Source organism: Balearica regulorum, chromosome 2 (assembly GCF_011004875.1).
Source record: "Balearica regulorum gibbericeps isolate bBalReg1 chromosome 2, bBalReg1.pri, whole genome shotgun sequence".
Classification (NCBI taxonomy): Eukaryota; Metazoa; Chordata; class Aves; order Gruiformes; family Gruidae; genus Balearica; species Balearica regulorum.
The window spans coordinates 157,114,815-157,141,283 of NC_046185.1; the positions used below are offsets into that span (position 1 = coordinate 157,114,815).

The 26,469-nt window shown below is 38.2% G+C and overlaps 1 protein-coding gene across 3 annotated transcripts in view; it reads left to right on the plus strand.

Annotated features, from left to right (window-relative positions):
• The window catches only part of VIPR2 (vasoactive intestinal peptide receptor 2), a 65,536-nt gene that overhangs the window by 35,650 nt on the left and 3,417 nt on the right, over positions 1-26,469 (plus strand). For all 3 annotated transcript variants that reach the window (XM_075746611.1, XM_075746609.1, XM_075746610.1), the window contains exons 5-12: positions 4,668-4,765; positions 9,146-9,287; positions 12,238-12,388; positions 13,319-13,379; positions 15,916-15,985; positions 21,213-21,304; positions 25,100-25,229; positions 25,316-25,357. In XM_075746611.1, the coding sequence (XP_075602726.1) occupies positions 4,668-4,765; positions 9,146-9,287; positions 12,238-12,388; positions 13,319-13,379; positions 15,916-15,985; positions 21,213-21,304; positions 25,100-25,229; positions 25,316-25,357 (786 nt within the window). The remainder of the gene's footprint in view (positions 1-4,667; positions 4,766-9,145; positions 9,288-12,237; positions 12,389-13,318; positions 13,380-15,915; positions 15,986-21,212; positions 21,305-25,099; positions 25,230-25,315; positions 25,358-26,469) is intronic.

Sequence of the window (26,469 nt, forward strand, 5' to 3'; positions counted from 1 at the left end):
GTATTTTATTAATTCAAATCTTTTTAAAGATCACTGCAAGAAAATAACAATATTTCTAGTACTGTCAGCTTCATCATAATTCCAGTGTATCATATGTGTGCAGAGTTCTTTACAAGATCTGCAGAAAAAGGGGTTCAAGTCTGTTGTGGCTTAACCCCAGCCAGCAGCTCAGTCCCGCACAGCCGCTCACTCACTCCCCCCCCCCCACGGGGATGGGGGTGAGAATCAGAAGGGTAAAAATGAGAAAACTCATGGGTTGAGATAAAACCAGTTTAATACGTAAAGCAAAAGCTGTGCACAAGCAAAGTAAAACAAGGAATTAATTCACCAGTTCCCATCAGCAGGTGGGTGTTCAGCCATCTCCAGGAAAGCAGGGCTCCATCACATATAACGGTGACTTGGGAAAACAAATGCCATGACTCCCAATGTCCCCCTTCCTCCTCCTTCCCCCAGCTTTATGCAGTGAGCATGACGTCATATGGTATGGAATATCCCTTTTGTCAGTTTTGGTCAGCTTTCCCAACTGTGTCCCCTCCCAACTCCTTGTGCACCCCCAGCCTACTCGCTGGTGGGGCAGCATGAAAAGCGGAGGAGGTCTTGACTCTGTATAAGCACTGCTCAGCAGGAACTAACACATACCTGTGTTATCAACATTGTTTTCAGCATAAATCCTATGACCTGCTATGAAGAAAATCAACTCTATTCCAGCCAAACCCAGTACAAAGGCCTAACCCAAATGTCAGCAGTGAGAATGTCAGCACAAGAGAGTTTTTGAATGAAGCAAGGAGATGACCAGAGAAAGTTTAATGTCCAGCTAGAGGGAACTAATCTTAAGTCTGGAGTCTAGAGACCGTGGTACTTACAGAAAAGTATGCAGTTGTGTCAGTTTAGTCATCTGTTTAACAGCAAATGCATGAGTTGGCATGTGTGAAACACCCATTTCTTGTCTCAGAGTTATTTCTGCTCCTTAGGCAAACCTAAGACTGTCTTTGGAGCAGATCTTATAACTAACTCGTAGCACAATGTGGCTGCTCAGCAGAAGAAAGGGACCTTACAACTGCTTTTAGATTTTCTATCACAATGAGAAACCTGAACAGGAGGGAAGAAGTAATTTCTGCTGGGCACTGTGAAGGGCCAGGACACAATTTACATCAGAAGTCCTTGTTTAATTGCTTTCCTTTTGAAGGTTATTAACAAAGACGAATTACAGGAGGCCAATGGTTACTTTAACATGTTAGGATTTGTTAAGCTACTCTTACCGGCTGTTGTGTGCATGGCTTTGGGATACCTGAGGAGACCCCTGTCTCTGCTCTGCAGTAATGGGATGTTGAACATCACTGTTAGAATTAAAAGTGTGTCTCTGCCAATCAATTTTTTCCATGAAAGTGAACAAGAAATCTTCCACTTGGTATTTAAACAGCACAGATTTATTGCCATTGCAACTTCTTTTGCAAATGACATTTATCTCCCTTGAATTTACAATATTTACATGGTAGATCTTAAGAATTTTTGATTTAGAGACCATTCAGGCTTCTATTTGTACACTCGGTAGAAACGTACTCAGTAGAAATGGGGTCTGCAAATGCCAACAGATGATAACAAATAGAGCATATTGTGGAACTGCTGTGCATCATTTCTAAGCTTTACACTATATTTTCAACTCCTGAGGTGCACAAGGTCAGGAAATAAAATTCCTTTTCTTTTTTCTTTCAAAAACTGTTGATGGGGACATGATGTTGCCAAATAGTTAAGTCATTTATCGGATCATCCTTTTTCTGTAATTTTGCAGAGCAGGTCAGCTTGAATAAATGAAAGAGGGTGCCCAAAGTATTTGCAGTGTTCCCGGTGCCATGGGTTGTTGTAATTGCTGCTGAGAAACTGTTTATCACTCTATTCCCAGAAAAATGCCTGGAGACTGGCTGATGTTCCTTTTGCTATGACAGAAGCCAAATTAAAGAACGATAGGGGTGGTCTACAGTGCTTGTCTGTAGGCATAGTTTTTAGAGCTGTCCAAAAATGAGCTGAACTGGGGAGTATAATTCTGCCATTCTAGCAGGGAATTGAAGGGTAGTTCTTCAGAAATGATTTTGTCTGAAATTATGTTAATTTTGAAAAAAAAATTGTATTTGAAAACAATTTTAGAAACATTGTTCAAGAAACATTGGACTACTTAGAGTCCTATTTAGCAAACACAAGATTCATGTGGAAAACCAGGATCTTTTTGGAGCATCCATCTAAGTGCAACAAGCATTTGTACATGCTGGGTAGCTGCATTTGAATTAGTCATTGTGGGGCCTCTTCATTGTCTGTAGAAATATATCCAATGAAGTCCATCTTGACTGCTTGCATACATACAAGAAGTGTAGAAGTGTAAAGGACCCTACATTGTCTTAGATGTTTATATTTGCCGTGTAGACACCTAATGCCAGGTGAAATAGAGCCTACGATTTATGCCCACAGAGAGTCCCTAGGAATGCAGTGGGGCTCTGCAAATATACCACAGACTCTATAGCAAGCAATAAAGTAATATTTTAGGTTTTACTATTTTAACCACTCAGGGACACCAATTAAAAAAAAAATAAAAAAGAAAACCCAACAATATTTATTCAGAATTTTAACTGAGGAACTTTCTTATGGTCATTCTAATGGCACTGGAAAGTTCATGAAGTCCATATTTTTCTTCATCTCTGCAGTAAATTAATATTATGGAAAGCAAACAAAACATTAAAATGTCAGGACTGTTGTCAAAAAGGCCATCACAGCTTACTTTTTGTCATGGTTTTACCCCAGCCAACAGCTGAGCCCCACGCAGCCGCTCGCTCACTCCCCCCATGGTGGGATGGGGGAGAGAATTGGAAGACTGAAAGTGAGAAAACTCGTGGGCTGAGATAAAGACAGTTTAATAGGTAAAGCAAAAGCCACATGTGCAAGCAAAGCAAACCCAGGAATTCATTCCCCACGTCCCATGGCAGGCAGGTGTTCAGCCATCTCCAGGACAGCAGGGCTCCATCACGCATAACGACGACTTGGGAAAAGAAATGTCATCACTCCGAATGCCACCCCCCTTTTTCTTCCCCAAACCCCTTATAAACTGAGCATGACATCATATGGTATGGGATATCCCCTTGGGTAGTTGGGGTCAGCTGTCCCAGCTGTGTCCCCTCCCAACTCCTTGTGCACCCCCAGCCACTCACCGGTGGGGTGGGGTGAGAAGCAGAAAAGGCCTTGGCTCTGTGTAAGCACTGCTCAGCAACAACAAAAACATGTCTCTATAACAAAAACATCTCTGCCTTATCAATGCTGTTTCCAGCACAAATCCAAAACGCAGCCCCATAGTAGCTACTGTGAAGAAAATTAACTCTCTCTCAGCTGAAACCAGGACATTCTCTAATTAAAAAAAGAGATTTCTGTTTCCTGTGACACTTCGTATACCACTTCTAGCTCCTAACAAACATGATACTTGCTATGAAAACACTTAAGATCTATGGCAGTTGTGTTGCCCTTATTTTCCCCTTTAACCATGTCTACAATAGTGCAGTTTCAACATTCTTCATTTAACATTCTATTTAGTCTTTTCCATATCTGTATAATATTTGCTAAGTGAATGTCTAGCTAATTTCATCATGAATTGAGATTGCTAAAGTTACGTCTTTACTTGACCTTTTAAATGCTATAAAAATAAATATATAAAGTTATTTTATTTTCCTTTTGCTTCTTAGTTTATTTAAAAGTATCACTTCATGTTACTTTTTTCAAATATCGTTCAAGAAGGTGTGATATAACCGTGTGCACTAAATATTGAAATTCTGTCTGTTATACGTAGCACGTTCTACACTGCTATTAAAACCTTTGGTTTCATAACAGTAAAAAACTTTATAATTTTAATATTTTATCTAGCTTCAGTGGAAAATAATGTCCGTTTAAGGACTTTGTTGTAGGCATATATGAAGAAGCAGCTTAATTCTGAGAGTATTTAGCATTATTTTTCTTGGTGTCATTCAGAGTAGGATTTAATGCAATATGTAGCTGGTAAATTTACAGATAACTGCAGTTAATCAGCGGACTGTGCACACTTCAGTCTGCTTTTCCTCTGTTGAAAAATTTTCTTTCCAAGTTTTACCAAATAACTTTACTAAAGAGAGAAAGGGTTGTTTGGGTCATGATTTAATAAAGTATTTGAACATTTAGATTGGGAAATTAATCAGACTTAAATGTGTTTTTAAAATTAAACTCATGTATAAATGCATTATGAAGGACACCAGAGAGGAAGGACTGAGAGAGATTCTGTCTTTCAGAGATAATCCAGTCTTTCAAACTGTGGCTCACTCTTCCCAGCTTAATTGTGTTTATGGAAGTTGATGAATCTGATATTTTCTTTGACCTCATTGACATGGAATAATCAGTTGAAATTATACTAGCTTGTGTGTCTAAGTAAGTTTTGAGTTCCTGATGCTGAATTTTCTACTGAGGTCAATTGGCTTGAGATGTTGGCATTGCAAGAATATGTTGGAATAAAGGTAGAACATTCTCATCATGTACTGTAGAGCAAAGAGTGAAAATAATGGTATTTATTTAGCTTTCAGAGCTATTTAATGGAAAATTATATCGTTTCACAGTTAATTTTACATATCAGTAAGTGGTTTCTCCATATATATTTTTCTGTGCAGGTCAACTTCTATGTAAGGGTGAAGGCAATTTATACCCTTGGACACAGTGTATCTCTGATTGCTCTTACAACAGGAAGTATAATTCTTTGCCTTTTCAGGTATGTATTTTTCATGAGTAAATATAAACAATGATAAGACGGTTTTAAGTGTTGTCTGATTGCTCAGGCATTTAGAAAATGCATTGGTGCTCAGGTATTTAGAAAATGCACAGGTTTTACACTTTTCTCTGTTAAAGAGCTGACAATAATGTAATGCTAACTTGATTTTTGCTAGCACTAGTCATATTAAAAAATTTCAAAGCACTTGACAAATTCACAGCCCATGTAAGAAAAAATAGTCATTTAGGAATGGATTATATAAAACATTTTCTATTTGATTGCTAAAATTGATACCTTGAACTGCTCTTGAAAATTATGCTGGTCCCAACACTGGACAAGTGGGCAGCCATATTTTGCAGAAGCTTCTGAGTGGTCTCCGGGGGTACTGTAATCAAAGGTAATCATCAATTTGTCCAAGTGGGGTTGTAAAGGTATGAATAGTTGTGCTGAAGGATAGTGCTGGGTTTGCAATGTTTTTGTTATGCAGTGTTAGGAAAGGCAGTACTGTCTGTTGGTTTTGCCTAATTTCTGGGAGTTTTCTGAGACTGAAAGAATCTCCCACAGGTAAAAGAAATCGCAAAATGGTATTATCAGTATCATAGCTTTTCTCAGTCTCTCCACCTACGTGCCTTTATATATCACTTCTACCTGTCTAATAGAATAGCCTTTATATTCTCCATTATAAACTTCACACAACTTTTCCATTCCACTCCGCACCAAGAAAAACAAGAAAATTTGGTAGAAAAGAAGTACACATAATATGTAGAGGACAAAATGTTGTTTGTCAGAGCCTCATTCCTCTGATAAACTATTCCTATGGTGAATTCTGTAAATCTTTCAGTCTGACATCAAATTTTCTCGATATTTAAATATTCATAGACTATTCAGAACAGGTGCATAACCCATAACTGTATTTTTGGAATATCTTTGCAAAAAATGAATAGAGTCACTCATGGTTATCTTCTTTCTACCAGCAAATGCTACAGGCAGATTGTGCATTTTCAAAACTGCTAAAACTGAATAACTCATTTAAGAGAGTGTGTTATAGACATCTGAATGTTGTCCTTCCCCAGAAGTCAGTTATAACAAACAGATCAAAATTTCAGAGTTGTACTCAAAATCTTCAACTTCAGTTTATAGATCCAAGTTGAGAACTCCCTGATCTCTCTGTTGAGTCAGTGAAAAGACCCAGGCTTTTTTTTTAGGAAGGAACATAGGCTCTTCTAAGTCTGCCCCTAAAGAAGCCCATTTCTCTGTTATCTACAGGGAGTGTAGGGGCCTCCTAACATAGTAAGTTGAATTAGAAACCCAAATAAATTGTAAAAATACCCTGTTCAGTATATCATTTCCCAGGCACATAGCAAGCAACCAGTTATTATGGGAGGCTGCAGCTGAAGCAATTGTAAATTACCAATAGTAGAAGTGAATGCAAATGGCTATGTGTGGATGTCTGTCTCTCAGAAGTGTTCTAGGGCATCGCAATCATTATGGTCCTTTTTAAGGACAGAGTTTGGAAAATAAGTATGTTTCTGTAATTTTTAACTTTTCGCTACTCAGCTGGTAACACCTCCTATCCAAGAAACATACTTTGCCCTGAAAGGTCCCAGGGTTCTTTATAGACAATGTCAATATACTGCTTATAAAGATCAGTCATTCACCCCTGAAACATATTCACCTTAGAATGTAACCAGCAAACTTTCACCTTGCTGTGTTTAAAAAGATGAGCAAAGAACAGCTCTTCTAAGTGAAACTATCTAAAGGACAGTTGGTAGTTAAGTAGTGAGTTAAAAATCAGAAGTTACTAATGCAGTATGGTTGTCAAAATCCTGACTTCATCCAGCAGGATTAGGATTTGAACTCTGGAATATTAGTAACACAAGAGATTATTAAAATTACGCGTTGCTGGATTTGAACATCTATCCTTCAAATTATACTGCATTTAATCCTGAATATGTACAATATTTTTAATGAAAGAAAACATAAAAAAAAGTGGAGTTTAATTTAATTGTAGGTAACGTGTTCATGACAAGGAAGTGGAAATTCTTTTTTAAGTATTACAACTTGACTTCTGCAATCCATTATATATTGTTATGTACTGTCTGACAGAACAGATAGAGCCTCAGGGCTTTGTAGTTGTTCACACTATCAGCTATAAGCACATTGAAAGGCAGAACTGTTGGGTGGGGAAAGGAGAGTTGTGCCTGAAAGTTTGCATGAAGTTGCAATGTTCTGTTTTGTATTTCTTCCAAAGAACTGGATTTGATTTTAATCTTTACAGAAACATTATATGGGTTATTAATATCTGTAAAGGACACATTTAGAAGTATTGTAAAAGGAAAGGATTTTATATCTGGCTAATCTTTTAATCTCAAAGACATAAAATGTGAATATCTGCAAATACCTTGCCAGACTAAGCTGACAGCATTTTTCAAGTTACTATGGTGCCACTCCCCAGATAACACTCTATGTACTTATAATTAAAGCTAATTGGTAACTTTCCAACACGATATTTTCCTATTGGAGGTTGCCAATTTGTCAGGCACATTCTTGCTTCTGCAAACTTAACTTATAAACAGTAAAGCTCATAGTTCTGATTTAGTCAAAAGAAGTTGCTTTACCCTTCTTAGAAGGCAAGTTTCTATTTCTTCATTTTGAATGTCTAGGTTTTACTATATCAAAGTTTTAGAAAAGTGGAAATCAAAATGATTGAAAATAAATAGTATTTTTCAGATATTTTAAAAAGGTTGATTTGTTCCAACTTAGAGTGAAAATAAATTGTAGAATAGCATATTCTATCTAACACTGACATTCTAGATCTTACTATAGATGTTACTATACTTCCTTTGGGGTTAATCCTATATAACAAAACCTTCCAAAAATGTCAATTTCTCTGATATGTGTTTCTTACCAAGCAGAAGGTGGTGAATCTCTGTCATTTCTATGATATGGTCTCATGGGCATCAGCTGTCTGTAAACGTTCATCACATGGTAGTTTAGTATCATGAGATAGTCATATCAAAGGAGTAAGCATGATAGCTTTTGTTTAATTGTTAAAGAATGGCATTTCTGTTATTCTGAATCATCATACACATCCCAAACAACTTGCCCACTACTTCCAAAATGTTGGTTTGACGGCCTTGTATATATCCAACATTTATTATTTCAGCTACTTAATGGGATGAAGAACTAATCATCTAAATTAGTTACTCAAGAAAAATACTTTCCTCCCATTTGCAGCTTGCATGTATCTCTGAATTCCACAGGAACTTATGATGCAGTCCAATGTAATAGTGGTATTTTAGGTTTTATCAGAACCTGTTTCAGCATAGCCAAAGAAATCACTGGATTTTTGACAACCGTTCAGCCTGGTCTTATGTCCTTTGCCAAACTGGGGGCTAGCAAGATGGATCTGTTATTTATTTCCATACACTCACTGTAACTATCCTTGCTTTAGTAGTTTCAGAATGGATTATTTAGTATTCTTCGGTAAAAATCAGAAAGTGAAAACTACTTGGAAGCTGCCACTGCACACCACCATAACATCCTATCGCATCTTCATTCTTTCATTGCTCATACTTGCTAAAATGCCCTGGTTTCTGGCTTATTTCCAGGTGCAGTTCAAGGTGCTGGTTTTGACCAAAAAACCCTCTTAGCAGTTTAGTTTCTGGGGCTTTGCTATAAAAAAAAATTGTTAAATGGAAAGATCTTGAAGGGAATGTCTTTTAAGTGAAAAGGCCTCAACTTAAGACTTGCTTCCCCTGAGCACTCATTCACTTACTTGGTACATTTAATTTGTCATTTTTTTGTCAGGGTTTCACGTGGCTGCTGGACTAAAGAAGAGAAGTTTTACATCTCACTGGATAGAAAGGATAGGCAATATAATGTTTTAATGCATTTTTTAATTGTTCCTGCATACACCCACATCATAGGATGAAAAGCCATTATATAGAAAAATGCAGGAGTTAAATAAAAAATTAATCAAAAAAAATAGGTGAAAGCATGTCTGAAATATATACAGGATAATCAAAGTTTTATTTGCAATAAAAACACTGGGATGAATGCACACACAGGAAGAGATAATAATCAATGTTTATTGTCAGCTTATTTTAAAGTGTGGGAGATATACCACTGGGATCTTTTGGTCTGTGATACTGGAAAGGAGTAAGAGGTACTTTATTTGTATATTTTGGACAGCCTGTAATAATGATGATGATGATGATAAAACAGCAAGGCAGCACTGACAATATGAGAGGAGGAAAGGGGAAAGGGTAGGCTCTTACTCAAGGTTCATATTCTAAGAAACAACCAGAGAGTGATAAAAGTCTGTTCAAGAGCTGTCCGTCTCAAAAGCTAAAATGCCTTTTTTAAATCTCTTCTTAGAAAACTTCATTGTACTCGGAACTACATCCATCTGAACCTGTTCCTCTCTTTCATTCTAAGAGCAATCTCTGTTTTGGTCAAGGATGACATTCTCTATTCCAGCTCTAACACGGCTCACTGTCCAGAGGATCAAACCTCATGGGTAATATGAACCTCATTTGCTACCTGGTGTAGTATTGTTGTGTCACTAAATTTTCCTCCCTGGTCCTTTTAAATATTTAGGAATACCAAGCTGCCACTGTAGACAATTCTGTAGAGAATATAATGACTAGCAAAATGGTGTATTAGAAGTAGCCAGAGAAAGAAGATTGCAGCAGAAGAGAAGTTGATGTTGTTTTGCATGTCCATGAAGGGATAATATGTCATCTGCCAAAACAAATCGTGACCAGCTATAGCTCAGAATAAATATGGCCACTGCATTAATCAGCTGGGAGAGTTTAAGACAAACAGGAGTGCCGTCAGCTGGGAACAATTAAAAGCAGCTTGTCTGGAAATGTTCCAGCAGCTTTATCAGGGGTCCAGGAATTGGATAGGTATAAATGGAGGGAAAGAAATTAGTCAGGGAATTAAATATTTGTAGGAATTGTCTTTATTAACTCCTCTGTAGTCTCTAGCTATGACAGAAGTGTCATCTGCATTTTTGGCAAGCTAATATGTATACTGCATTTTCATACACAGGGGTTAAAAAAATCTCAAGTCTTGCTGTTAAAAGACTGGCCAATGTATGATATTCCCCATTCTCTGCCTCTGTTGTTTCAGTCAAAAGTGCTGCAGAAGAACCCTACAAATATTGCTGAATACCTTCTGAATTTAATTTATTACAGTTTAAGCCTGTGAGAAAAAATTGGAAGGAAGATATTTTTATATTGATGAAGCCATACTGCCCTAAAGCATAAAGTTCTTAGCAGTGACTACCAAGCTTTATGTATGAATTTGTAATCTGAGATATTTCTAATGATGACAAATAGGCTCTAAGTTAGTAGACCCAAAGCAGGCAAAGAAATTAATAGGCAGACTGCCAGGGGTAATCAAAAGTTCTTAGGTCCTTGAAAAATTAGTCAATGGACTGTCAAAATATTACTTGATTTCGGCAATTTTTTTTATTCTCCAGTTATTCTTGGCTGCAAAGCCTCATACTTTTCTATTTAAATACATCCAGTTTTGTAGACAGTTAAGTAATTTCTGTTCCATTATATGTGGGATGATCTGACACCAGCTTGGCAAGGCTGTTTTGTCTTGCATTGGTATGATGCTACCTTTCTTATGTAACAGCATGTGGGGTTTACCCCTTTTGTCAGGTGCATGTGATGTTCCACAGTTCTGCTGCGCACACAGATGTCTAAAAGCGCACAATTCAAAATGCAGTGTAACTAGGTATTGGATCTGAATGACACAGAACCATAATTTTGGCTAACTCTTTACTGACAGATACCTTCACTGTTCAGCATCTGGAAATACACCTGATACGGGTTTAGCTGCAGGAGGAAGGGAAAATATTTTGATGTGGGGTTCTGGTATATAAATCAAGACTATAATACAAGGGAGTATTGGAATTTGACAAAGATTACAAAAATTTTAGACTTGGACTGCTAATCTGGTAGTAAGTAGTCATAAGCGTGAAAGCAAATTCCAAGTTGCATTTCAAAATGTTTCATTTTCTCTGTGTTAAATTTTCTGGCCCATTACTGGTCTGCAATGGATAACTCTTCAGTGGATATGAAGTCCAGAGGTAAGATTAGTCTTACCAGACAAGCTTACTGAACTAAGTTGTTTCTCTGGGCTTTTGTCTTTCTCACTGGACAGTTTATTTCATCTGCTCTAAGACTTTCTCTGGATATGCCTGTCTATCTTAATGAGCTGTATAAGGAGCCAATTGGCTAGTAGTGGCTAGCTTTCACCAGAAACCTTGCTTCTAAAGGCAGCTAAAATTAGGTGAAATGAATTCAAGCCTTTAGGCCCTTACTTATTGTCTATATAGGCATGTACACAGGCCTAAAGATAGGCATGTGTGTTACTTGGGATGCACTGAGATATCTGAGACACCACAAGGGGCTGATGGATACTAAGAAGTATCTCTAGGAGGTCTGTGCCCTTCTGGCTTAGCAGCCAGTGACTGGGGTCCCTGAAAGGCATCTCACTTCATAATACACACCTATGTTTGGACAGAGGAATAAATCACTAAATGAGTAAGTTACCTATTTAGGTATTTGTTATACTTGGAATTTTAACAGAAACAGTGGAGGTATGAAGGGTATTTAAAATGGGGAGGGCAGAAACTAGAAGTTTTATTTAGTTCGTTTTGTTTAGTCTGTTACATTCACCATATCATCACATTTCTCAGCTCAGTCTCAGCAGAAACATTCTTATGTTCAATTCTCGCATCCCAGATTCCTGCTGGGAAGTACCAAAGTAGCAGCAGCCAGCACTGTGGAACATGAGCAGCACAGACATCTGAAAATTAATTCTGAAGAGCAGCACACAGACTATAAGTACATTGGGACTTCATTTTACGATACATGCTTATGTATTTTGTTAATTAAGAAACACTAAAGCATTTTCTAAAGGGAAGACATAATTTTTAAAAGTCCAGTCAACTTTTTCTTCTAAGTCTACTTAGAGTATTCATCATGTAAAGTTATATTTTTCACTCAGTTTCCCATTTAGCCTTGAAAAATTCATAACGCAGTTTCTTTGTTAATTTTTACTGTGTTAGGAAGCCAGCTGGGATTTTAATATATTTATTAGCCACCTAGTAGATGATCATTTAATCTAATAGCCATTCATTAACTATTGCAAATGTGTGCATTTATTGATAACCACCACCTTCCACAATATTTATGCTATGAAGTTTTCAAAATTTCTGAGTGAATTTGCTATGAGAGCCATCTACATAATTTTTTAATAATTCATTTTCTTTTTATATGTACAGTAACATTTACAATGTCTCAATTTGCTTGACTGAAGAAAAAAAATTTCTACTGGACCTGGGTTACTAGTATGACATGGGGAGTTAAGACCTGTAGGGTATATTAATAACAGAATAATACAGCATCTTTCCTGCAATGACTTTGACCCCTATTCTCACATTTCAGGTGGGCTGCAAGGCTATTTTGGTGTTTTTTCAGTATGGTGTTATGGCAAACTTTTACTGGCTCCTTGTTGAAGGACTTTACCTCCACATCCTCCTAGTACTAATATTCTCCCCCAACAGACACTTCACAATTTACCTGCTGATTGGATGGGGTAAGAACTTAAACATCTTCCAGTAATATTCTTTTTTCTGTATGCGTGTATTAGGTTCAATATTTCATACCAAGGTAGTTGTGCCCTTTCTGTTGGATGACTCCTCAGACTCACTAGTTCCTCAGTTCAGCCCGGCATCAGTTACAGCCTCTGTAACATGGGAGAGAGCGGGCACAAAACTGCCGAGGCGTAACTGCTAGCTTGCTCCTTGGCGTGACTCTGGCCTGTGCCAATCTGCACAACACCTGTGGTTTTTCAGGATATAGGATGATGCAAGGACTGCCACCGCAAAATGTATGATTCGAGCTGTCCTAATTTGGGAGGAAAAAGAAAGTTTAGCTGCACGGCCACTGGCTATGCCATGCTATTTGCCTTTTTGAAAAGGCAAATAATATTGTTCATTTGGTTTTAAATACATGTATTCCTTTCATTTCCAGAAAGTGGAATGATATTTATACAAAGCACTTTAAAGCTTCCAGTAATAGGTGGTCATAAAACATTTAGGTGTTTCTGGGAAATGGGAATAAACCAGTGTGTGGGAGTCGTTCCTTGTGAAATGATTTACATCTCAGTTTTATATTGTAGTCCTTGGAAGTGCATTGGGAATGCATAACTTGTACCTATCTCCCTGTAGGTCACTCTGACAGCTTGAAAGAAACCTAAGCAAACCATATTCTTTGAGTATTAGTCATTATGGCTGCAATTTCATAAGAAATAAACTCATTTCCCTCCAGTCTTTCTTTGCAGTGCATTGCTTACAGCACATAGCTCATCAGATGGGCTTCTCCCTCCATTCACTAAACTGTCTACTGTATGCTGTATATTTGGGGAATAATTGGTTACTAGCAGGCTGCACTAGGGTGGTTTTTTTATTATTTTGTGGATTTATATTTTTGTGATCATCCTGTAAACTTCTTTGTGATTTTTCAGGAATTCCTACCATATTCATTATTACGTGGACAGTGACACGGATCATTTTAGAGGACACTGGGTAAGTGTGTGAGGGAGAGAAAGCTTAAAGCCTCCAACTGTCCCAGTACAATCCTTGCCTTGGATATGGTGGTGTTCACACAAATGTTGTTTGCTGTTCTGAAGGGGACGAGCACAGAACTGAAATTTCTGATATGGCAATAAAGGAACAGATGTTTAGGAGCTCTTCAGCGTACTGATTATGCTTGCTGTTTATTTGAAAAACTCTAAGGGCAGGAGAGGGCAGAGATAGCTTGTGACTAACGTTACCCCTTGAGATCCACATTTAGAGCTATCTGCTTTGGAAGTCAAAATAATACTTAAAATAGCAGTGGAAGTCTTTGTGTTCAGTGCTGCAATACAGTGCAATAAAATGCTGGGCATTCTAATTTGCTAACTAGCAACTCAAAAGATTGAAATCTAGATAACTTTGGATATATCTAAATTACCATCCTGGAAGTGAAGAAATGTGATGTGAACATATGTAAGATGCACATAGTCAGGTAAAACTATGACTGACTAGAGCTAGGCCCGGCTCCTGGCATGGGAAGGGGAACTGAGATAAGAATTTTGTAGGTGGATCAGACTTGTTGCTCCTGCTGCCCCCAGGAATGAGAGAGCATTCCTAGCTAGTGGGACAGTTTTCACACTCTTTTTTTTCAACCTGACTAATATTTTTCAATTGGTTCTGCAATTAAACTGAAAAATCATGTCCTACATAATTTCTAAGTTTTCTTTGCAAGACCTCTAACATGTAAACCGAAGACTAACTCCTTTTTCCTTTGTCATTATGATCACAGTTAGAGGAACTCTGAAGGGTATTGCCCTTGCTTAAGATTAATTTTTCAGAGCACTTACTCTCGGATTATTTGCACCGAAAGTGCTGAGCGCACAGTGAAAATTAAATTTTCAGTTTTTCAGACAAAGTTTCAGGTTCAATCTCACATTTTCCTAAATCAGTTCCAGCCATCTGTAACCTAAATATCCCAGAAGGAATTCTGTCATTTCAATTGTATCTGTCAGTTGCGTTAGATCTTCCTGCTACCCAGAGGCTGGTGCTAAGTGCATATTGGGAATGTGTCCTTACACAAAGTGAAACTAAGCTTGGTTTCCCTAAAGGCCAACGTCCTCCGTGATGTCTAATGGCACAGTCAAGTGTGCCTGATGTTTTAGCTGATTTGAATCATGGAACACCAGGTTGGAAGGGACCTCAAGGATCATCTGGTCCAACCTTTCTTGGCAAAAGCTCTGTCTGGACAAAAGCACTGTTTAGACAAGATGGCCCAGCACCCCATCCAGCTGAATCTTTAAAGTGTCCAGTGTTGGGGAACCCACCACTTCCCTGGGGAGATTATTCCAATTGCTGATTGTTCTCATTGTGGAAAAGTTTCCTCTAGAGTCCAGTCAGAATATCGCCAGGAGTAATTTGCACCCATTACCCTCATCTTTTCCATGTGACTCCTTGTAAAAAGGGAGTCTCCATCTTCTTTGTAGCCTCTCTTTAAGTACTAGAACATGGTGATGAGGTCTCCCCTAAGCCTTCTTTTCTCAGGGCTGACCAAACCCGATCCTCTCAGCCTTTCCTCATATGGCAGGCTTCCCAGTCCTTGGATCAGCCCAGTGGCCCTTCTCTGGACCCTCTCCAGCCTATCCACATCTTTTTTGTATAGTGGGGACCAAAACTGAACACAGTATTCCAGGTGTGGCCTGACAAGCGCTGAGTGGGATAATGACTTCTTTATCTCAGCTGGTGATGCCCTTCTTGATGCAACCCAGCATCCTACTGGCTTGCTTTGCTGCTGCAGCACACTATTCACTCATATTGAGCTTGATGTCCACCAGGACCCCCAGGTCCCTCTCTAAAGAGCTGCTCTCCAGCCAGGTGGATCCCATCCTGTGCTGCACTCCTGGATTATGTTTTCCCAGGTGCAAGACCTTATACTTGTCCTTGCTGAACTTCATAAGGTTCTTGTTAGCCCACTCTTCCAGCCTATCCAGGTCTTCCTGCAAGGTGGCTCTCCTTTTTGAAGCATCTGCTTCCCCACTCAGTTTGCTATCATCCACAAACTTCATCGGGGTGCATCATCTAGCTCACTTATGAAGATGATAAACAGCGTTGGGCCCAATATTGATCCCTGGGGGACCCCAGTTGTGACAGGTTGCCAGTTCAAAAAAGATCTATTTACCACCACCCTCTGAGTGTGGCCTTTCAGCCAGTTCCCCACCCACCGCACGGACCACTTGTCTAGACCATAACGCATCAGTTTCTCTAGGAGGAGGCTGTGGGGAACAGTATTTGAAAGCCTTGGAGAAATGCAGGTAGACATTGTCCGCCGCTCACCCCACATCAACCAAGCAGGTTACTTTGTCATAGAACATGCATATTAAAACCAGGGAAATAAAATTAAAAGCAGAAAAAGATTAAATGCCAAATTCTAGGCTAGAACAGGCATTATTTTAGTGTGCTTTGACTTGTATATAAGAAATACTTTTCCTCATAGGTCTTGCTTGCCAGATGATATTAATGTCAACATCATTTTCCCTCTTTTTTTTTATAGTTGCTGGGATACAAATGAGCATGGTGGTCCCTGGTGGGTTATACGAATACCAATTTTAATTTCTATTATAGTAAGTAAACTTTGAAGCATGAATTATAGATCAGTTCAGCATTGTGCAGTGCATATACCCATTATTCTTTACTGCTAGTTCCAGATAGGCAAGAATTCTGTTTTAATGAAAAGAAATTGTGCTGTAGGAGAAATGTTAAACAGATGCCAAGGCTGTTAAAATTTGTTGCCTTCAAAATTTATCTGCCTCCTATTAAATGAGCAGTTGCTTTTATTTGTATGTTGTTTTTTCTTTAACATCTCTCCTGTTTATGAGCCTGGGGGAAGCAAAAATCTAATTATACTTCTCAATGAATTGCAGATTTGATTTTGCATGTAAATAGATAACCCTGCTATTGAGAATCTTATATTATTGCAGCCATAAAAAACTATAGCTGTGTATATCTTTCTTCAATTAGTAGCCTACTGAAATATATATTGAACATGAAGTATTTGCAGAAGAATACCATTTGAGAATGTTTCATGGGGCTTTTCCTGTGTGGAACTCATTAGAATTACTGGAGTAGCATAATAAAATTCCCATTCACTGTGATGATTGTGTAATTAACTTTGAGCAAAACATACTATGGTATGTTTTGTTCTGGAAACAATCACAGTACAAATTAATACATTTTGGATACACTTACTTTATTTTTAACATTTTAGTGAGAAAAACTAGGGCATTATTAGATTATACAAGGTTTCAAGAGTCCACATTACGCTTGGACTTGCTTTTCAATCGGTGCCTAGTGAAAATCATTTTGAGAGAACGTCTTACCATCTTCATTGGAGTGAATTCTACAGTGTTTAAAGAGAGAGCAGAGTACGCATATGTGTGAAATGACGTAAGGTAAGGGCTCACAGAAGAGATGGTTTATGATATGAAGAAATGGGCATGCAACAGAACTACAGCAGGAAGAGAATACGTGTACCTCAAAGGAGCTGTGAAGGAGGCATGGTCCAGAGTGAAGAAAATATGCTGAAAGATAAAAGCAAAACAAACCACCTGGTGTTTACAGAAAGATGAAAGTCTACTCTCTGGATGTTCAATTTAAACAGCTATGATGTGGTAGACAGCTGAAACTTCATGTGCCAGAAAGCAGTGCTTCTCCAAAGAAGTCCTAGACCTGGAAATGGAAGTTACCAAGTGCTCATTGGCAGACTTGAATTGCAGCTGGATCTTAGCAGAGACTGGGAAATCAGTTGTCAGTTAAGAAAACAGTACTAGTCAGTCTGCAAAAGTCCAGTATATCATACAGTGTGGATGAGAATCACTGTTTGGGGCAAAGGAACAGTCTCCTTTATTTTTTTAATGGCTCTATTACTGGTTTGACACAAAGGGATTGTGAGACATAGGGAAACATTTTGCAAATGACCTTTTTTGGCTTGCTAGGTGCACGTATTTAGGATCAGCTGTCTCCTTCTAGATATATTTCTTCTCTTAAACAGCATGTTTTAGGGATGAGAACTACAGATGGCCAGGTGATTCTGCAGTGCATACTGTGTGAAGCCACTTCTCTGGTTAGATGATTCTTCAGCTATTTGGTCAACTACATTCTGCCTTTGGGAAGTTAAGCTGTGAAAGGAGAATTCAGACGTACAGGTACTTACAAAAACAGTGATACTCACCCTTTCCTGCCAGATCAGTACTCTGTCTTGTTGGAGCATTGAACTACAGCCAGCACATTCATTGTGACAGCTAGGATGCTACGCAAACTTACTGCTGTGCAAAGTAGAGTGTGCATTCATAGAGCAAGACTAGCTAATGAAATGTCATGTAAAATTGGTCATCAATGACTGAATAATACTACATTCATGAGAAAATAATTTTCAGTATACATACACTGGGATAAGCTCAACATTTCCGTTAATCTTCTAGAAAAAATAAAATTTGAAGATTGAAATCTTTGAATAGTGAGGTCAGTGCTGCCTGCCATTCAATGATGAAAACAGATCACTGCGAGTTCTTTGGATAGGTGTTGTGAAAGAGTCATGATGTTTCTCAGTAGAAGTGTGGTGTACTTAGATCATGCTCACACAGTGCCTTCAGTCTGTTCTCGAGAATGTAAGACTGGAAAAGTTACAGAGAATGGTGACAAGGATGATCAGCAGTAAAAACCGGCTTCAGTAGTAGGAAGGACATCTGTGTAAGTAGTCAGTGAGGTGAACACAGGAAATTCTCTGAAAGAAGCTGCATTTCAGGAAAATAAAGGAGAACTGAGAACTGTCATTGACTGTCTAATAGCATGAAAGAAAGCCCAAAGTATGGCTGATATTGAAAATCTTTCAGAAGAGGAAGAAGAGTGAAGAAAAGAAGAGTAAATAGAACCTGATTGTGAGCATGATGCCGAAAATATAATGTTGAAAGGAGGAAATCAAGCAGAGGTTTTAAGGAACAATGGTTTAACCGCATTAGATTTGACAGAAAGTCTACTCAGTCTTCGTGCTATGTTTGCTCTCTTCTGTCGATTTCTGTGTTAACTCCAAGCATTTTTGCTGCTTAGAAGATTATATTTTCTGTAAGTTTATTGCCCAATAGTAAATAGTATTGAAAGAGCAAGTTCTGAAGTCACTTCTCAAAGTGTGAATGGCTTCAGTTAATTCAGTGTGTCAGAAGCCTTCCCTGGCACATACTCCTGACCGTTTTGGCTTGAGAAAAGTTATTTGGCAGGCTTCCACACTTCATGCTGTACACATTTCAGAGTTGTTTAATTAGGGGTGACTATTCCAAACCATTAATTTGGTGTACCACCCATCTTCTCCATTTGCCAAATGCCTTCTCCATACTTCCACTTGCATAAACTGCTCTCACTGGGGAAGGAGTGGTGTTCAGGTGCAAACAGTACTTCTGTCACATCACAGTAACTGAGAAATGTTTATCATGTTATCTCACATTGCAGGTAGTGTAAGGGACTAAATCACAAGAAAGAAGCAACATGAAGACAGTTTAAAGGATACATGTTCAGGCAATGTATTTAGACTCAAAAACTTACCTTCATAAGAAGTCAACCAGCAGAGAAGGGTATCAGCAGCATCTTGCTGTTACTCCACTGAAGAGGCATCATTTGTCATCACTCTTTTGCAGTTTCTCTGCATTCACATTATTTTCTCATTTTACCGTTCTTAGATAGTCATTCAACAATATACATATTCTATTCTATTTAAAGACATTATGCTCAAATGATTTTTTGGGACTGAAAAGCTACAATACTAAAAGCAAACTTCCAAGGCACTACTTGTTTCATATTTTATTGAAACATACTATTCTAAATCAGATATATACTTTTTAATAAATGATCAATTCAGTAATAATCTTAGAGAAATTAATTTGCTCCACTGTAGTAAGTCAATGGCAGTTGCCACCTTTAGATCCTAATACCCAGTTTCCGCTGGCTGAATCTACAAGCTCCCTCGTGCAAGAACTGTTACAGACTCCAAAGAATGTATGTTTTTCCATTAATCCAAGATTGTGTTTACAGACAGAAAGAGATGAGTTTGAAAACAGACTTAAAAGTAATACATGAATATCAGTCAAGAATTTGAGTCACCTAAGTGTAGTTTTTCAGATTATTTGGTGCCTCAGAAATGAAACGCATGACAGTTTATCCTGTTACAGTAGAAACTAGGGGGATGCCTGTGAAGAACAAGAAGTTATTCTGCCAATCCCTTTGCAAATACAGAATAAAGATTTTAACTTCTCCTATTTTGTGGCTAACAAATATAAAATGAAATGGAAGCTCTCTCCTCGTCCAGTAATACTAGTTCCAGTGCATATGGCAAACTAGATGTATATCCCTTGGTCTGTACGCTCTGCTGTGGTAAGTCTGTAGATACAATCAGCGAGAATACTGGCTTCTGCCTGTTACTTGTTTAGGAGATGTGCATCAAGGAAAACTTCAAATTCATCATCTGCTTGAAAAATCTGTATTTACTTCAGTAAAGGCCTATATTTTCTAACATTTCTTTTTTATTCTTCTTTATTCAAAAATATTAGATTTAATTTTCCTGATCTTTTAGTTAATCCCTGCCAGTTCCTGTCACTTCCCTTCACCTGTCATTGCAAATGAAATATTAAATACAGAGAGGCATGTAGTCATTACGATCATAGTTTATTTATTAACGTTACGAATTGTACTGAGTATTTCAGAGAAGACACAGAAAGTCATTGAACTTGAAAAGCTTACAGCCAAATTGTTAACACTGGAAAAAGAAGATTTAAAAAAAAGAAAAAGATTTTGGACTTAGGGATGAGTTTAGTTAAAAACAATAAAATGCTCATTTTCACAGTGATACAAATTTTTCTCTAGGTTGCTTTCTTCTAAAATGTGTGCATTTGATGCAGCTGTTTATGTAGCTGTAGCTTTTAGCTCCCATCATTGCTGTGAAGATGTGAATTTAAATTGTTCCCTCACTTTAGTACACGCCTGCCATATTTAATGTGCAGTTTTCTAGACCACACCAAACAATCCAGCACCGTAACAGCTGGTGAACACAAGTTGCCAAAAGCCAAGGAGGAAGAAATAATGGGTTGAGATTTAGGATCTACTGAGTTTTATACTTCAGTTTTCTGGATTGGTCGGGGTATGAACTTCTTTTTATAAAAGTGCCTCCATTCCCTTTCTGTGAAATGAGATAATGCTACTGTTGCATCTCAGAGGGCTGTTGCAAGAATAAAATCTTAGACTGCAAGGATTCAGTTGCATTAGTGATAAAGCCAATACCCAAGACAGTCAGACATATAGCTGTGAGAGGCCCGTTCCATGCTCGATGGGAGTGGACAGATCACCTGTGCAACAATCTTCTCTTCCCCTAATTCAGACAGAAAATATTAAAACTCAAGGCGAGAGGTAAGAGGCGGTCAAAACTGTGTATGGGACTCCCATTTTCCTTTGGGCTTCCAGTCATGAATCCACACGACAATTTAGGACAATGCTTGATTGCAACCAAATCACATCCAGTGTCCCATACTGCTAGGAAACCTGTCTTCAGCTGAGGTTTTGGAAGAAGGACATTGCTGACAACTGGAGCTTTCAAAGGCTTTTGCCAGCCAGACTAGAACTGGTGGCCATGCAGAGGTGCACTGGACAAACCTAGTGAGGCAGAAAACAGGCAATAGGTTTGTCAGTGTAGAGCTTGATGTGTTCTGGCAGGAAGTACACAACACTTACTGCTGACTTGATAAGCATTTCTTTGTGCTGTGTATTGAGTGGAGAAGTCAGAAGTCACCATTATCTTTGTTTTCTTTGTAGGTGAATTTTATACTTTTCATTAGTATTATAAGAATCTTACTACAGAAGCTAAGATCTCCAGATGTTGGAGGAAATGACCAGTCACAGTACAAGTGAGTCATATTTTTTAGATATTATATACAGAACTAAAATAATCTCTGTAAGATTTCCTCTGCTGAAACCTGCTACCAGTAATTGCTGTGATATTATAATTACATTTAATTCAGAAGTACTTTTAGATGTGGTCATGTTTTAATAAACATGACTATGCTGAAATAGAGCATAATTTTTTTTGTGAAACACTAAATTCAGTAAAGAATATGCAATTTCATAAAGACCAACAAGCTGTTCTTTAATTTGAGTTTAATCCATGAATTAATATGCTGATACAAAAAATATGGAGAGTAATATATTTCTTTTAATGCATAAATATTTCATTTTGACATAACAAAACCATCAAGATCAATACACCTTGCTTCAATCTCCTTAAAAAATTTTTTTGTTAAATTTTTCATTTCTAAAATACTTTTTGTTGTAATATTTACATATATTTTAAGAGCTGGAAAGAAGTTATGATAGAATCATCATAGAATCCTAGAATGGCTTGGGATGGAAAGGACCTTAAAGATCATCCAGTTCCAACCCCCCTGCCATGGGCAGGGACACCCTCCACTAGACCAGGTTGCCCAAAGCCCCATCCAGCCTGGCCTTGAACACTTCCAGGGAGGGGGCATCTACAGCCTTCCTGGGCAACCTGTTCCAGTGCCTCACTACCCTCATGGTAAAGAATTTCTAACATCTAATCTAAATCTCCCCTCCTTCAGCTGTAGGCCATCCCCCCCTGTCCTGACACTCCATGCCCTTGTAAACAGTCCCTCTCCAAATTTCTTGTAGGCCCCTTCAGGTACTGGCAGGCTGCCCTGAGGTCTCCCCGGAGCCTTCTTTTCTCCAGGCTGAACAATCCCAACTCTCTCAGCCTGTCCTCATAGGAGAGGTGCTCCAGCCCTCGGATCAGCTTCGTAGGCTTCTCTGGCCTTGCTCCAACAGGTCCACATCCTTCTTATGTTGGGGACCACAGAGTTGAATGCAGTTATGTTGTTCCCAAAAAGTAAAAAATTAAATACAATGTTTTATGTTGATTTAAAATACCATCTTTATTTTTCTAGAGGAAAACAAACATTTCTGATTTAGATCAACTTCATTTCTGTTTACACTTTCTTCTTTTGTGTTTTGGTTTGAACATCAAATCCTAACATCCATTGTTTCCACAGCTTTAGAACCAAGGAATATTGGGGGGTAATTTAAACACATTGCTAAAATTGGATTTGTTCTTTATTATATTTCCATATCAGTTATTGTTGTTCATTATAATAGCTGCTGGATACTGTAATCCAGAATCAAGAGTCTATTATAGTAGTTCTTATTTAAAGCCCAGATACAGACACTGAGTTTGACACTTCAAGATGTTAATATGATATTTCAATGACAAAACCTAACATGAACACTGAAAATTCAAAACCATGCAAGTGGCCTAGAAAATGGGGTCCTGGATAACACCTTTTCTTCCTTTAAAAAATACTGGTGTCCTGTCCTAAAAGCAGGTAAAATGTGGTGAGCTAAAGTAAAGTGTGTTTTTAAAGCCAAGAGAACTAGGACCTCATGCGTTTTGTAAACAACGTGACACATTTGATGCAAAAAGTGAAGAATTCTGATGCACCATGGAAAAGGCAACACAACTGGATCGACATAAGGCTATGCTTCATGGACCTACAAGAGTCCTTTTTTGTGTTTGCTTCTTAAATTAACTAAATGTGTGGGAGAACCAAATTAACCTAGATGCAATTATGCAGTTGCCACTTTATTGTTTAGCACAATGACCTGACCTATGGGCAGGAAATCCCCTCAAGTTTTCTTCTTGCGACAAGAACTTTTCTTTGTTTCCATGTCGTATTTATGTATTTTATGAAAACGAGACATTCCCTTCCTATCAGTCCCATAATTTTCCACAGTTTACCGTAGCATTTCACGGTGTAAAATGTTCATTAATAGCAACTTCGTCCTTCATTATTCAGCCCTGTGAATTCTCTGCTTTTAACATTTGATTGCTTGATTAAGTTTGGATTAGATGGTCTTTAGCCAATACCCATAGGAACAGTAGATTAACCTCCTCAATAAATACTGCATCTACAGACTGAATTAAAGGTCTGGAAGGCTCATTTTTCAAAATGCAAATGCATTTTCTAAAATATAGAGAAGAATAAGGCTATTTTGTCTGTCCTTTCCTTCACTAAAATGTAAGTGTAGTATAGAGAAAGTAACATCAGCTAGACAAAAATTATTAAAACAAGAATGGAATGAAAGCAAAAAACGAGTCTAAAATTAATACTACTCATGCAAGTCACTATTCCCCCCCCCCCCCCCCTCTGTCCCACTTGCTTGTACCTGTTTCCATCCTTTTTGTTGCTCATTTTAATTTTGCAGTGGGTAAGGTAAGTTGAAATCAAATCAGTTTTCCATTTCACTTGGCAAACCAGGAAATTTGCTGCCATCATCATCTCTTCCAGTTGTAAATTAATTTCTTCTGCCAAGGAAATCTTATTTGTCCCACTTTAGTGGTATCACCTTTAGATGTGAGGGTTTTGCTATTCTTGAGAAACTTTGCTGTCAGAACTGATTATTGCCACATAAACAGATGCAGCCTTTGGGACATTATGAACAAAGGAAAGCCATGAAGACTGACACAGTAAAAAAAAAAAAAAAAAAAAGAACTGCTTGAAATACCTTGACTTTTCTGTTAAAATAGGTGAATTCACAACAGCATCCTTTCATTGTTGAATCAAGTTATATTCATCAGGACAGTGATGAATTATGGGACTCAACATTGTAACTTCTTGAGTTTTATCTGATACCAGACATCCATAATTGTGCATGACTGGCCTTGTGTAATATATAGAACTGATGTTATTAGAGTGAAATAAGTGACAGATAAGGGATAATTAGCAATTCATCATTTGAGTGGTTTCACAGGCAGTTTGTCAGAGCTGCTCTGCTTAATAATTTAAAATTCTCCTTCCTTAACTTCAGTAGCATCTCATGCTAAAATGTATTATGTAATTGACAACATAAAAATTAGTTAATGGTATATGCTTAATACCATCAGCATAGTGACAAGATTTTAGGATTTGGGAGTAAATCTGAAATTGCTGATGAAAATCTCACAGTTGAGATTATTCTGGATTTCATTTCCAAGGTACTGTTTGCATACTGTGTATGTGCAATGTACAGACTAACCATGCAGTTGCACATTTAAAGGAAATTAAGGTCAATGTGTTAATTTCAAGAGAGATATTTTATCTTCCATATAAGAGGATCTGTCAGTATGACTTTGCAGGAAGGCATTATTCCTTTCCACTTTGAACCCTTTACGCCAGGTAAAAAATATCTTGAGAGACCTGATCGCAGCTTGTGATACTTTGTCGAATTTGGTCCTGTGGAATAATGCAGTAAACCCCCACCCCCAAAACCCAGGCCATGGAACCGGGCTGGGAACTGGATTTCTGTCAAAGAGCCAAAGCAGAAGGCAGGTCCGACACCCTGCCGCTGTCCAGAGGGTAACTAAAAAGGGGTCTTTTGGTTTAGAGAGGCCCTGCAGCCTTTTGCCAGGTTTCGGGGGAGTGCAAGGTCAGCAAAATCAAGTATAACATGGAACTGCACACGCTAATTTATGAGGTTACTATGTGGCTAATCTCATAACCAGCCTGAAAGGAAAACAATTTCCAATAGATGACTCTTACTAAGACTTTATAAATCTGAAGTCATATGAGGTTTGTGTAAATGGCATTGCATCAGGTTCTTACTAAAACAAGACCTTGTCGTTAAACTCCAGTTTTTTCTCTTTTATTTACCAGGAGACTTGCAAAATCCACATTGTTGCTTATTCCGTTATTTGGAGTTCACTACACAGTCTTTGCTCTATTTCCTGACCGCAGTTCCAATAATTATAAAATAATCTTTGAGTTGTGTTTGGGATCTTTTCAGGTAAATTTTAAAGTTTTTATTCAAAAGAAGTTTTATTGACCTAGGTTGGTGCTGCCTACTAACTAAGGAATATCGTCTCTTTCCAGGGGTTGATTGTTGCAGTCCTGTATTGTTTTTTGAACAGTGAAGTAAGTCTCCCCTTTCCTACTGAGGGTGTTAAATATTATTTTCAGTAAATGTATAAGTGCCCCTATAATTCTGCTCTGATACATGATGCTGTTTTAGAAGATGTTTGCATTACTATTTGTAGAATATATATGTGGCAGTTTCTGTGCAACAGGAGAAATTAGTGTATTCGAGTGAAGACTTGAGAGCTGTTTGAGATCTAATTCCTTGCAAACTGAGATGTTAGTAAGTGTATCTTCTGTTATTTAACATGATCTAATTCTAGCTATGTTACACACAATGTGGATTGTGCAAGTGAGGTGCAACAGGTATAGAAATTTATCCAAAACTTGAAACACCATTTAGTAAGTATTTTGGGGCAATCTTCTGAGAGAATCTAACCCCCAGAACAGCAGCAGATTTTCAGACGTGCTCAGCATGTAGCAGCTTTCCTAATCTCAACCGAGAAAGATGCAAGGAATTCCTCTCGGTGTCAGCCACTTTTTAAGGCTGAATACATGTTCAACAGCATGCAGCATCTGACAGGAGGAATCTGTTGGAAGAAGACACCTGCTTGCACAGGGAATTGACATTCAGGTCTCCTGAGTGCTATTCTGGTCTTTAGTATTCATGAGATGCCTGATTTTGGGCTAATCATTTGATTCTATGCTTTAAGTAGGTATTAATAGCTAGATACCAAAAGCTACTGTTGCAACACAAGTGATACAAAACTGATTTTGAAAGTGGCCTTGGGGCATCGCCTCACAGACAGTATAGACACAGTCTTCACCTCAGTTTTGTAATCTTTATAAAAACTGTTTTGATATGCTAGAGGGAAGGGATGCCATCCAGAGGGACCTTGACAGGCTTGAGGAGCGGTCCCATGTGAACTTCATGGGCAAGAGCAATGTCCTGCACCTGGGTCGGGGCAATCCAGCTGGGAGATAAATGGATTGAGAAGCCCTGCAAAGAAGGACTTGGGGATACTGGTGGATGAAAAGCTGGACATGAGCTGGCAATGTGGGCTTCTAGCTGAGAAAGCCAATCATGTCCTGCATCAAAGGAAGTGTGGCCGGCAAGTCAATGGATATGACTGTCCTCAGTACAAGACGGACATGGACCTGTTAGAGCGAGT